We start from the raw sequence: 13,770 nt of genomic DNA, 5'->3' as shown, positions 1-13,770 counted from the left end.
GGCAACTCCCGTGTTCATTTTCATTTTCAAAATCCAAGTCGACCCCGTTTTACAAAAAAATGGTGTCAACATGAATGTTGAACTTGTCTATTTTGAATTAAATTGTTTGTTTAATATGACAAATGCTTGATGTTTGAGTTGAGTTTAAAAGAAAATTTAATCCTAATTGTTTTGGTAATAGATGTGGTATTTTTCATTCAGACCCAACAATCGGATCGAGTGTGGAGTACTACATGACCGGACATGATTGAAAGGTTTGGACTTGGTTTTACTCAGTTTAAAGTGTTGTTGAAGGAGACCTTGGATGTAACAGGATTTGACATGAATTTGCCTTGGGTAGGTTTCATTGGGATTTGATTGTAGTCAGATGGCTTCCAAGTTGGGTGAGCTCTTGGCTGGGTGAATCCTTTTGTTGGGATAGTTATTTTTGCAATCCGCTTTTGATTGAGGTAAAGATAATTTTTAAGAGAAGGTGATTTGAATATGTAAAAATCCTTTTTCAGGGACTGCAATGAAAAACACTTATATTTATTTAATATATTGTATTACAACAAAATCTTCAGATACAATGAAAGAAATTGTATGTTAAAATTAAAATGGCATAGATTTAATATATGAATAAAAACACGACCTTAAACATTACAGAGATGGAAACCATAAATTCTAACGTCTTTGGAAATTAAAGACCTTAATGGACACAGTAAAGATGGATGCAAACAAAACAGTGAATCCAAGAATTACGGCAGCGACAACTCCCAGGAATTCATGTCTGAAACCATATCGACTTCTCAAATATTGTTCCACTGTTTGACCAACAAAGTCTCCATCTTCAAGGGGTGATTCCACGTCTCCAAATTGTGAAGCAGACAATCCGTACAAGGTCCATGCTACTGGACAAACCCAATAGTACCATCGCCACCATACAGGCATGCTCTGCAAAATTCAATAAGTTAAACTTTTCAAAAATCTATATGAACTTGAAAATTGGAGAATCACATGATGAAAAGAAAAAAAAAAGCTTACCGGTCGTGGGATGATGAACCCTGAAAAGACGTTCCATAATCCGTAGAATGCAGCAGAAACAATCGATGCAATGTGGTGGTTTGGCGTAACAGAAACAGCCATCATGCCATAGAAGGTGAAGTACAATAAGGTAAAGTACATGAAGAAGAGATACCAAAAGAACTTTGCAGCAGTCCATTCGAATCCAATCATAGCATAGACTATAAGGCCATACATAGCAGCTTGAATAAAAATGTAAGGTATCTCGATAATAACCTGCAATTTACAAAAATTGAAGTTTGTGTAACTTTCTTAACTGTTTCGAAACTTTTACAAGTTTTCCAAATTACGGAAATTTACCTGCGAAATGGCATATGGCATGGCAGAATACATTCCAGCAGCTCTTTCTCGATAAAAGACCGTTCTTTCAACAGCAACAACAGGCTGCACAGATGAAGCATTTTGGATACCAAGGAAAAGAACAGCAGCATACATTGAACCCATAGCATTGGTCAGATCTTGTCCTTTATTCCTGTAATTCCACAATGTGACAGTTAGATATATCAAGTTGATCGAAAACAACATTGAAACATCTAATTTTGTGGTTTTGACTTGTAGCTTACATTTTCGAGCCAAGGTCCCAGAACATTGTCCCAAACATCAATGCTATTACAGTTGTAAAAAGAAATCGAACAGCGGTATATGGCGGGTTGCGCCAATATGACCAGTGTTGCTTCCATAAGCAAGCTGCACACTGAATCAAGAATGACTGAGAGTACTGAGTTGGAAAATAGAGTTCCTTTGAACCAGCAGCAGGCTTGCTTAAATCTTCAATAAGAGCTTTGTTTCTCCTGAACAATGATATACATTAGTATCAAATTTGAGTTAGCTATCTCAGATGTTGATCTCGTGCTGAATCAAATTTTTGTTGCAAGGTCAAGTACGAGTATCTTTTCATTACCTGTGTAGATCTGAGTTTTTGTAGATATCGGCGAAATCAACACCTAAAGCTAATTCTTGTGCTGTTGTGGTAACTTCTAACATCCAAGTCGCTGGATTGTATCCTTCTTTAATTTTGCTAACTCCTTGAATTCCCTATAGAAAGGTGAACACTATAGTGTTAGATGAATAAATTATATTAAACCATGCAATTTAAGGTCCTTCATTTCATCTTACCTCAAAATACTTAATAAGATGTTTAGAATGGTGTCCTAATGGCCCGACATATATTTCCTCTCCTCCTCGCTTCATAAGGAATAACTGCAATTCCATGTTCTATTTAGATATAAACTCATACAAAGAACCAACAAAAGCACAATAAATTCTTTTTGAATTGAATTTCAAGTTCCTTACCTCATCAAATGCTTCAAATATGTCAATACTTGGCTGATGGATAGTACACACAACTGTTCTTCCAGTGTCTACTGTGTTCCTAACTGTTCTCATAACAATTGCTGCAGCTCTCGCATCAAGCCCTGAAGTTGGCTCATCCATGAAAATGATCGAAGGGTTTGCTACAAGCTCTACTGCAATCGTAAGCCTTTTTCGTTGCTCAGTTGATAAGCCATTTACACCAGGTAAACCAACCAGTGCTTGCCTTAACGAATTCAATTCCACGAGTTCCATGACTTCCTCGATGAACATCTGAAACAAAAGTATTAACTTAAGCCATACCAAAATGATCATTTGGAAAAATGGGTTATTTTGTGGGACTCTGTCAGTAGGCAATGAAGGGGTGTCAAAACTAAAAACTTCTTGACTTCAATAAGTCGTTGGAGTTTGAGATCGAATTGTGTTTATTGGATTATCTTAGTAAAAACCTCTAAACATAGGTCAAAGAAGATTTAGAGACATGAAATAGCTTTAAGTTTCATGAACGCCAACCTTTCTAGCTTCAGCTTTAACGTCAGCAGATAATCGAAGCCAAGCAGAATACAGCAAAGACTCGTACACGGTGAGATGAGGAGAGTGAATATCATTTTGTTCACAGTATCCAGATATTCGAGCAAATGTTTCTTGTTTCTTCTGGAAACCTGAAACTGTGATGTTCCCATCTATATAACCACCTGTTTTTCTACCAGCAAGCACATCCATAAGAGTTGTTTTACCCGCACCACTAACACCCATTAAAGCTGTAAGAACGCCTGGTCTGAAAGCACCACTAACACCCTTCAGTAGCACCAATCTATCTTCAGTAATACCTTCTTGTTTCATTTCCTGAAATGTTCCAAATGAATCGAACAAACTTTTATATCTGTGGACCACATTAACAACAAACAGAATATAATCCAACCGTTGAACATATATGGAATTTATACATGGAACCTTAAGTTACCTGTGGCATATCAACAGAATAAACAACGTTATCAAATGTGATGGAATGTGGCTCAAATGGAAGAACCATTCCCCTTTTCTTGATAGCAATGTCCCCGACAGTTGCCTCTGTCACAGACGAGGACTTCGATGAGATGCTTCTTTGAACCTCCTCTTGAATCTCTGCATATCAAATGGATTAGTATTCTAAATAATGCCATGTAAACAAAAACCCTATAAGAAATATAGGCGAGCTATAATACCTAAGTTAGTTACACGATTTGAGCTGCTTTCATTGTTTGTTAACTGAATGCTTCCACCAAGTCCATTGGTTTGTTCATTGCTTTCCGTTTGTTCTAATATTACGGTCCTTGAACTCCCAAATGCTGCATAATTATTTGATAAAATGTAAAAGATTAGCTCTCCTTTATGAAGAGGAATAAGTTTTAAATAAACAAAGCTATACTCACGTTTTAGATAGGTAAGAGCCACAGTGAAACAAAAGTTCAACAATATTACGAAACCAATCAATCCTCCTGCTCCTATCCAATACCATTTTGGTTCATGGAAGAAATCCCTGGAATTCAAAACTTCGATTCCTGCTGGTTCTGTTGAACCCGGAAGAGACTTCAATACAAAAGAAGCTATAATAAGATGATTGTTCTGAGATCAAAGCAAAACTATAAACATTGCAAATTTAAAGTCTTACATGACTCCACTGGTGCCCACGGAACTCATTAACCATCAATGCGGATTGTCCATACATCATAGGAGAAATCCAGTAACCCCATATCCACCAACTCTTTATGTCATCTATGACATTAACAAAAGAAAATGGATTAGAGAAAAAAAGGTTAAGTTTGATGTCTAGTGATTTGTCTAAGACTTATCATACCTTTTGCCAAGATAAAGCCACTCAATGCAAAAAGTATGAGCAAAGCAAATGAGCCAAAAGTATTAGCAATAGTCATGTTTCTAGCAGATGCTGCAATGAAGCGAAACAACCCCGAAGACATCTGGTTAACTAGAAGGAGTATGAAGTATTGCCTGAATAGCCTGCATTAGACAAGTTGCTTACACATCAATTTTGGATCAAGATTTAATAAGCTACTAGATAAATATGTACACTACTACTTAAGGTTTCATTTGAAACTTTTATTGCCGTTTCATTTGTTTACCTTTCAACATTCGGATCAAATCCGATGACATAATAGGTAAGAAATACCCATATAGCAACTTCTATAAATGTGATTGGAATCTTGAGTATCCATCTTGGTAAAGCATATGCCCATGCAGGAAAGAATAAGAGGTCTCTTTGCTTGAAAAAGACAGGAAGCTTAGCAACGGTCATAGAAATCTCAGGCATTCCATTAAACATGACCATAGTCAAGCCAAAAAAAATTGCCCCCATATAGATTCCTCCGTCAGCAATTGAATCTCGGTTCATCTCAGTCCTAAAAAAGAGAGTCATACTAACTATTGCCATAAATGTAAGCTAGTACAGAAAGAAAAAACAAAAAGGAAGTTAGTCGTTGTCATGTAATATAAACCATAACATTTACAGTGCTAGAATTAATTGTCCTTAGCACTCACCTGCATAAATATGAAGATGTAGACAAAAGAATTTCTCTTCATCAACAGAAACTCCCTTAAGACGTTAGCTTTCAGCAACTCCCACTTTCCAACACCATATTTTTTGGTTGTCAAAGCAGCGGGGTGACTCTTTGCTTTCTCAAATGGAGTTCGAAGTTCATCTTCAAGTTGCAATCCAACATGGAAAGATTGGAATGCCTCAGCAAACTCATCGGCCGTGACAAACCTGTAAGGTTGGTCTCTACGTGCCCAATATTGCATTTGATCTTTCCTTGACGTAACCTACAATGAAGAAAGTCAGGTAATGTGATAGAAGATGAACTTTGTCCGAATAAAAGAAAGAAAGAAAACCAATGTCGAGACATACTTCTTGCAAGAAGTCCGCAACGCCTTTTCTTACAGGACATCTGAAGCCCATAGATTCGAAAAAACTCAGAACGTGTTCACGAGGACCCTGATATACTATCCGACCATCGGAAAGGAGAATAATGTCATCGAAAAGGTCATAAGCCTCTGGAGCTGGTTGAAGAAGAGAAATGACTGCAGTTCCATTAAGGATATGAACAGTTTGCTTGAGGGAGTTTACAATCTGGAAAGTTGTAGAGCTGTCCAGACCAGTAGATATCTCATCCATAAACAGTGCCTTTGCTGGTCCAACCAGCATTTCACCTAATTGCATTGACAGAAATGGATTTCATGATAAAAAATTGAGCCTACTTTGGTAATGGAATCACTGGTTTAATTGATTTTATCAATTACCTGTTGTGACACGCTTCTTTTGTCCACCAGATATACCCCTTAACATTTCATCTCCTACCATAGTGTCTGCACATACTTCCAGTCCTAAAACCTAAAAATTTCATGCCAAAGGAGTTCAGTAAGTATATATATTTATCTTAGTTCTTGAATATATTTTAGATTCCTTTAACATTACCTTTAGAATGTAATCTGTGATAACATTTACTTCCTGACCTTCAGTTGCTGCTGCCTAATATTTTAAAGGTGAAATGAATCAACAACACAAGTTTAATTCTTTCTACAATTGAAACATAAAAATAATATTCATTACTTCTTACCTTCATGAAGACATCAATATCGGGATCAGGTTTAATATTTGCTTGTTTCTCTCTTCTTGACAATTCTGCCAACATATCTATAAACATCGAAAACAATAAAATTTCATGCTTTGTAGTATAGAAAATGTCAAATAATAAATCAAACAAAACTAACCATAACGATCTCCAACCCCTTGGCATCTTGCGGAAAAGGCCAAAGTTTCCCTCACTGTCATTTCTCCTATATGAAGATCATATTGACTGATATACGCAGCTGTTCTTTGGGGCACAAACTCATTCATCTCATGCCCATTGTATGTTACTGTCCCAGAACACTGAAAGAGAATTTTACTTGATAGTTAGAAATAAAATCAAAGACAACATCCAATGCATTGAACCATTGTAGAGCACCTTGAGAGCAGTATCAAGCTTTCCAGCTAAAGCCAACAAGAGAGTGGTTTTCCCAGAACTTGGAGGACCCAAAAGCAATGTCATCCTGAAGCAGTAAAACTTGATTAATTTCATGATACCCGAAATTTAAATTTAATAGTAAAAATTAAATCTTCATGTTACCTGCCAGGTTTAATGATTCCACTGACGTCTTTGAGGATTGTCAGCTTTTTCTTTCTACTAGAAAGAATTCCCATCTCAACCAATAAGCTCTTTAATCACAATACAAATTGAAATGTCAGGAAACAAACATTAAGGTAATGTGTTTCAGCTACTTTTGATCAATATTTGCTTGTAGCAATATTTTATTATTTTAAAATTAACTTTTAATGTTTTTATAATTACTTTTAAAATTAAAATATAAATATTAAATTAATTTATTGAATCTAATTAATAATTATAAAATTTATATTATACGCATGTATTTTAGATATATTTGAATATATATATATATAAATAATATGTAATCTATTAAGAAATTAAAATAGACTATTTATATGTAAAAAATCGAAATGGTACACCAAAGCACACCACCGATAGTATTAGGATATACAATACTTAATACCTTGTGTTTAGAACACGAGAAAAAATCTTTTTTTAAAAAAAATTAGATTTTTAATTTTAAAATTTTAAAATGAATTTTAAAATTAAAAATTGAGCTCGGATTTCCTTAAATCCAAATATAAATTTTTATTGTATATCCAAACAAAAAATTTGAAATTAAAAAACGAAATATAATTTTTTTTCCAAAATCTTGAATTCCAAACATATCATAAAATAGGAAAAATGTAAATGAGACCTACCTCAAATATGTTAGTGACGAAATTAATAATTGTAGGCAAAGCATTGCTTCCTACGTAAGCTTGAGCATCAATATTTAGATGTTGGAATCTGACTTCAATAGTGGGAACTTCGATGCCAACCCTGAGGAATTCCGTTGCAAAACATTGGCATCATGTTTAGTTGAATGTAAATTTGTCATTGTAAACATATTTATTGGATATTCTTTAATCACCATTTAATTAAGTAAACAAATGTAATACACATTTTTATCCTATTTTATTTCCATAGAATATTCATTCAATTCTCTCTTTATTTATTATTCGAAAGTCAACATTTGACTTATTATTTAAGGATATTCATTATATTTCTGAGATCGTAGCATTAATTCACAACTATAGCTACGTAATAGTTTAAATGAGTGAGCGTGAGTATACAATTTTGAGAATCTATTCCATAAAAAAAACGAAAACCCTAATTTCGTACCTTTGGATACGATTCTTGAGCTTGAGTAAGAACTTCTCATTATCTTCCTCAGCAACTTTGACCAACCTCTCAAGCAAAGCCTTCCTCTCTTGCCATCCAATATCGAAAACATCGATTTCATTGGCACCACCTTGAGAGCTTGCCAATATACCTTTCCTTAAACGAGCTACAGTGGGTAGTTTCTCAAGTGCAGCCCACTTTAAAGCTTCTTCATCATCTTCATCTCGAGAAGATCTTGAAAAAGCTTCGATGCCATTGTTTCTCCATATCGAAGAACTACCAGACCGTATACTTCTCCTTAAACTAGTACTCGCTTTATAAATATCACCCCCCTCCATTACCCAAAACAATATCTCTCGGAGATCGAAATCAAAGAATAAAAAACGAATGAATAATAATTATATTTAGGGATTTGTTTCTGGTATGAAGTTAAAGGGAGAGTTTGATGTTTGGCATATATATAAGGATTACGGGCGACTACAATGCATGGCTGCTGGCGGCTCTTTCAAATGTCAAACTTCAAAATTTTCCAGGTTCTTTCTTTCGCGTGGATTTTTTGTTTTTACTTTCCTTTTTAACTGTTAAAATGTAATTTTTCTCCTAAATTTGTTTAAAACTATCTAATTATCGGTACTATTCCGTCACCCATATTGTTACACTCTTAATTTGTGCCAATGTGGCACTTATGGTGAGGTAATAAAGTATGTATAATATAATTAAAATGTAAACATTATACTAGGATAAGGTTTTGGTTAAGTGGTAAAGCTAATGTTTTGTCAATGTAATTAGTGTGGGTATAGATTTCACCACTTGCAAGTTTTTCATTGGCTTTTTTTTTAACAAATAAAAAAAAATTAACTTATTTTACTTACAAAAGAATATTTTTATAATTTCTCTAATCGAGTTGGTGCTTTGTTAACTTATGACACCAACTCAATAGATGCTTAAATAATAATATAGATTATTTTTAATATTATTAGAAAAACCTAAATTACAAAATAATCATAATAATAATAGTCCTTAATATAAGACTTTTCAACTCATCTTGATGTTAAAGAGAAAAACCGTAAGACTCCCATATGCTACTTTTCTTTTCTTTGAAATTGAATGACTTCTAGATAAACCCTTAATTTAAGACTTTTCAACTCATCTTTATGTGAAAGCGAAAATCAAAGAGACTCCCATGCCACTCTTAATCTATATAAATAATATATAATTATAAATTTGAAAAAACAGATCAACTGCAGAAAATATCTTTTATTTTCTATTATATTATTAAATTTTTTATTTAAAAATTATTATTATATTTAATTTAAAATTATTAATTAAAAATAAAATAAAATAGAAATTATGATAATTATATATTTAAAATAATTATAATTTAATAGGAGTTTCTCTGATGAGTGGTTTTGCTAGAATAGGCAACAATGAAATCATTATTTTAGTAAATGATGTGGAGAAGGGTAGTGACATTTATCTACAAGAAGCTTAGCAAGCTCTTGAAATAGTGGAAGCTAACTTGAGGAAAGTTGAAGGCAAGAGGCAAACAATTGAGGCAAATCTAGCTCTTAGACAGGCTAGAACATGAGTCGAGGCTATCAATGCGATTTCGTAACGAGTTGGTTAATCAAAAGAATTTTCGTAGAAATAGAACTTCCGTTTATACATATCATTTTTATTCTGTCGATTAAATAGAATCAAATACAATCAAAAGTGGAATCAGATTTTGATCCAACAAGAAAATTGAAAATGGAAATAGAATAGGATGAAAATATAGAAATCAATAAAAGAAGGTGGGTAGAAAAACTTGTTAGACATTGATGATCACTAAACTAACTATAATTATGACAAAGGCAAGCGCACCTATCGATCAATAGTATAGCTATGGTGAGTAGGAAATATCGTATCCACGAGGACTAAAAGTACTAATAATTACTATTTTTCTATTATTTAGCCGATAAATTGGGATGATTGTTTGAATCTAAATTTACTAATCTAAATTAACTAAGAACGCAACAAAGAATGAATTAGGAAAATATTTGAAGATAACCAAAAAGAAAGACAATACCTAGGAAAGAATCCACCTAGACTTCACTTATTATTCCGAATTTGAATTAGATAATTTATTCACTTGTATCTTGATCCGTAGAAATCCCTAAATTATGTTAATATCTCTTTCAAGAGTAAGAACAACTGACTCTAGGTTGATTAATCAAAATCTCTTTCTAATTAAAACCCCTATTGTTGCATTAACTCGATATATGGATTCTCATATTAGATTTAACTCTAATGCAGTAGATTTATGTCGTCTTATTTCTAGGATTGCATGCAACTCCACTCAATTATGCTAGATCTACTTTTAAACAGAGACTTTTGCTCCACTGAAATAATAACATTAAACATGAATTAATATCCCTAAAATATTAAAACACGAAATAAGCATACATAATTGAGAACAAGAATCAAATATTTATCATATAATTCAGAAATCAAATAACAAGATTCATCATAGGTTTCATCTTCCTTAGGTATCTAGGGAATTTAGTTCTTAATCTGAAAAGAAAACATCTTGAAGTCAAAAAAACTACAAGACATAAAGACATAAAGAAATTCAAATAAACTTCAAAAAGAAGTTAAAATGAGATCTTCAATCTTAAAGAAGATCCACTTCTGAGTTGGCTCCGATGGTGTTCTTCGAGTAATTTCTTCAATCTTCTCTGCGTGCTCCCTTAGGTCCTCTTCTAATATGTATTTATAAACTTTAGAATGCTCAGAAACCCTAAAAATTAGGTTTTTTTTGTGTAAAAAGGAAACATGGTGCGAAATCAACACGGGCTGGCACATGGGCATGTGGTCAGCCCGTTTGGCTCACACGGGCGTGTGAGCTACCCATGTGGAAATGCTCAGGCCGCGTATGTAACACCCCAAACTTGGCCCAGACGTTATGGTCAGATCTAGTGATGTCACATGATAGGGTGTTTGAAAATCGTGTCGTCGCGTTAAAACCATTTCCATTGAATTCCTTATCTTAATATTTTATTAGTTCCAAAATTGTGTTGCTCATTTAATCGATAGTTTCAAAACGTGATTCATTTGCAAAATCTTTTAAAACGGATTAAACAATAGTGCGTTTAGAAAAAAACATTGTTTGTTTTGAAAAACCGAGGTTTCCTACTACTAGCAGTTGTAATCCATAAGGTAAAGATAATTAAAACCCCAAACCAAAGTCTGAAAGTCCAATTACAACCCAACAACTTAACCAGTAAAAACAAAATAGAAATAAAACCAATTATTGTAAATATGGGTTAAAAACCATGAAAATCTAAAACCGTGGTCATCGCCGGGTCCTCCGCCGCACCGATCTGTCTAGATCTGGGGATTACCTGTGCACATTTAAACAAAAGGGGTGTGTTGACACCATTTTTTTTGAAAAACGGGTCGACTTGGGGTTTTGAAAAATGAAAACGAAAACGGGAATCGCCACCGATCCTTTTTGATGAGGTGTGATCGGATCACCTTAAAAAGATAGTTGTTTTTAATAAACAATTTTAATTTTATTAAAACAACGAGTTTGGTCCACGAAATTCAGAAAACGGGTTCGGGAGTCGGTTACGTACGAGGAAGGATTAGCACCCTCGTAACGCCCAAAAATTGGTACCTAGTTGATTAGCTAATGTCTTGATGTCGAAAATTGAGAACTTTGACGAATTTTAAAATATGATCCTTATTTTGAAAGAAAATTTATAAAAACCGAGCTGCTCATTAAGACTTTTTCATTTCAGAAAGAGAAGATGTCACACCCAATGCGTTAGGGTACGATATCTTACCTCTTCAAAAATGAGCAAGTCTAAATTCGCATATAAAAATTTAAAGAGTGTTTGATTGGTTAAATCTTATGAAAAAATTGCAACCCAATACGTTAGGGTACAATTTCTTCAAATGTTAAACATTGAAAATGGCATTTATTTTGAAAAATCCTCGTCTCGAGAAATCAACGTATCATGTCCAATGCATTAGGACACGACGTATTGAATTCTCGGTAATGAGTTTTTATTTATGTCTTTTTTATAAAAAAGAGTAACCTCGATTATTTATATTTAACGAAGAAAATCGAAACCCAATACATTAGGGCTCGATTCTTTCAAGGATCTCAAGTGCCGAGTGTTACTTTTATTTTGAAATTTTCCGCTTTTTGGATAAATCCGAGTAAAAAAAGAATGTAAAATAAGGATAATGATGATAATGCAAATAATACAAGCAAAATAAGAAAAGATAAATAAATAAGATGGCAAATATATAATAAAAAGAAATAAACAAATAAAAGTAAATAAACAAATAAAAATTAAAGCACTTAAGTAAATAATAATAATAATGAGCATGTAAATAAATAAATAAATAAATTAACATCAAATGAAACAATAGTAATGAATAACATTATAATATATATATGTATGTTAGAATTATAAAGTATGAAAATATACGTATGTGTATATAAGAATATGTGAGCATGTATATATGAAAATTAAAATATGCATATATAAGATTATTAAACATATATATATGAAAATTAAAACGTATATATAGGACATACATAATATAAGGTATAAAATATGATATATATTAGGAAGTATATAAATACATAAATATGTACATAAATAATAACAAAGGGATAAATGAATACTTATATATATATCCTAAAATATGTATGTATATATTAAGATAATAAAATGCAAGCATTTATACATAGATTATAAAATATAGATATGTATATAAAATGAGTATTTATATTAAATAAGTTAAAAGGGTATATATATATGTGTATATATATATAAACAATTATATAATAATATAATAATAATAATAATAATAATAATAATAATAATAATAATAATAATAAAACACATATATCTAAAATTTTCATAAGTGAATATAAATAAAAACATAACAATAATAACAAGAATATTAATAAATATACTAAGAACAATAGTAAAGATAATAATAATAATAATAATAATAATAATAATAATAATAATAATAATAATAATAATAATAATAACAACTAAATAATAAAATTACTAAAATATGGACTAAATCGAAATAAAAACGAAAGTATTGGGCGAAATCGAAATAAAAAAACAAAAAAGGATTAAATTGTGACGCGCGCCGAAAGAGGGGGACCAAAATGGTAAATAAACCAAAGTCCCAAAACGTTGCGCTGCAATGGACCGAATTGAGAGAAAAATAAAACTTTGTGGCCAAATTAAAAATAAAAGAAAATAGCGAAAAGGGTCAAATTGCGACGCGCTTCAAAATCAGATGGACTGCGCGCACAAATAATCCATTCGAAGAAAACACGCGGATCCTCCCCCAGGGTCGGGTCACCGCGCGGGTCAGGGCCAAAACGGCGTCGTTTTGGCACCTAACCCCTAAAGGCAAAACGGCATCGTTTTGGCACCTGTCCCCTAAAGGCAAAACGGCGTCGTTTTAAAAAGTTTATTTAAACTAAAATTTTTAATAAAAACTCATTTAGCAGCAGAAAATAAAAAAATTTGCTTCTATATGTTTCTCAAAAAACCCGATGTCCCCTCCTCCTTTTGAGTCCGGCCACGGCGCCGGTGAGCTCGCGCTAAGGCTTCGTTGTAGCCTCGTCATGGCTTCACCTTGCCAGAAAATAGAAAGACAAGAAAAATCTTCCCCCCTTAACCCGTTTCTCCTCCGACGCAGCCTAAACAAAACCCCAAAAGGTTTTTATGGCTCCGGCGCAAAGGGGAGGAGGGGGCATCGATGGTGGCGCGCCGCGAGTAAAAGGTATCTCCTTTCGCCCCCTTTTTGATTTTTAGAGAAATAAATCGAAATAAAAAAAACTTGCAAAAAGAAAAATAAAAAACAGAGAAATCAAGTGGCAAAATCATCTTTGATGTTTTATTTCTTGTGAAAACGTTACCAAAAGAAAAAAGGAATAGAGAATCCAAAATCGAACCCCTTGACAGTGGGGATCCTCGATTTTTATAGTCTGTTTACATTATTTTTTATGATTTTTTCTTCTGGTTGCTACTGTTTCTTGTGTGTTTGCAAGTGACGGCGCAAGTGG

General features: G+C 33.1%; 1 protein-coding gene across 1 annotated transcript; it reads right to left on the bottom strand.

Moving 5' to 3' along the window:
- Window positions 1-507: 507 nt before the first annotated feature.
- Window positions 508-8,108, bottom strand: LOC105786020 (pleiotropic drug resistance protein 1). Its single transcript, XM_012612265.2, has 24 exons — window positions 7,680-8,108; window positions 7,217-7,337; window positions 6,537-6,625; window positions 6,375-6,459; window positions 6,139-6,298; window positions 5,985-6,061; window positions 5,843-5,896; window positions 5,668-5,758; window positions 5,276-5,577; window positions 4,909-5,190; window positions 4,494-4,810; window positions 4,211-4,371; window positions 4,025-4,128; window positions 3,786-3,942; window positions 3,579-3,701; window positions 3,338-3,498; window positions 2,887-3,219; window positions 2,356-2,646; window positions 2,179-2,262; window positions 1,964-2,097; window positions 1,626-1,853; window positions 1,363-1,534; window positions 1,024-1,278; window positions 508-933 (listed from the first exon to the last, which is right to left on the bottom strand). Exons 1-24 carry the CDS (start codon window positions 8,015-8,017, stop codon window positions 664-666), a joined length of 4,389 nt encoding a protein of 1,462 aa, XP_012467719.2. The 5' UTR covers window positions 8,018-8,108; the 3' UTR covers window positions 508-663.
- Between the last annotated feature and the right edge of the window lie 5,662 nt (window positions 8,109-13,770).

This window comes from Gossypium raimondii, chromosome 7 (genome assembly GCF_025698545.1).
Source record: "Gossypium raimondii isolate GPD5lz chromosome 7, ASM2569854v1, whole genome shotgun sequence".
NCBI lineage: Eukaryota > Viridiplantae > Streptophyta > Magnoliopsida > Malvales > Malvaceae > Gossypium > Gossypium raimondii.
This window is presented reverse-complemented; position numbering and strand designations above follow the sequence as displayed.

Excerpts from the sequence above, each read along its gene's own strand:
- LOC105786020 (XM_012612265.2), bottom strand. The coding sequence starts at position 8,017 with ATGGAGGGGGGTGATATTTATAAAGCGAGTACTAGTTTAAGGAGAAGT. Across the intron at positions 5,191-5,275 it reads TTGCGGACTTCTTGCAAGAA|GTTACGTCAAGGAAAGATCA; the intron begins GTATGTCTCGAC and ends TCTTCATTGTAG. Across the intron at positions 1,535-1,625 it reads TGGGACCTTGGCTCGAAAAT|GAATAAAGGACAAGATCTGA; the intron begins GTAAGCTACAAG and ends GTGGAATTACAG.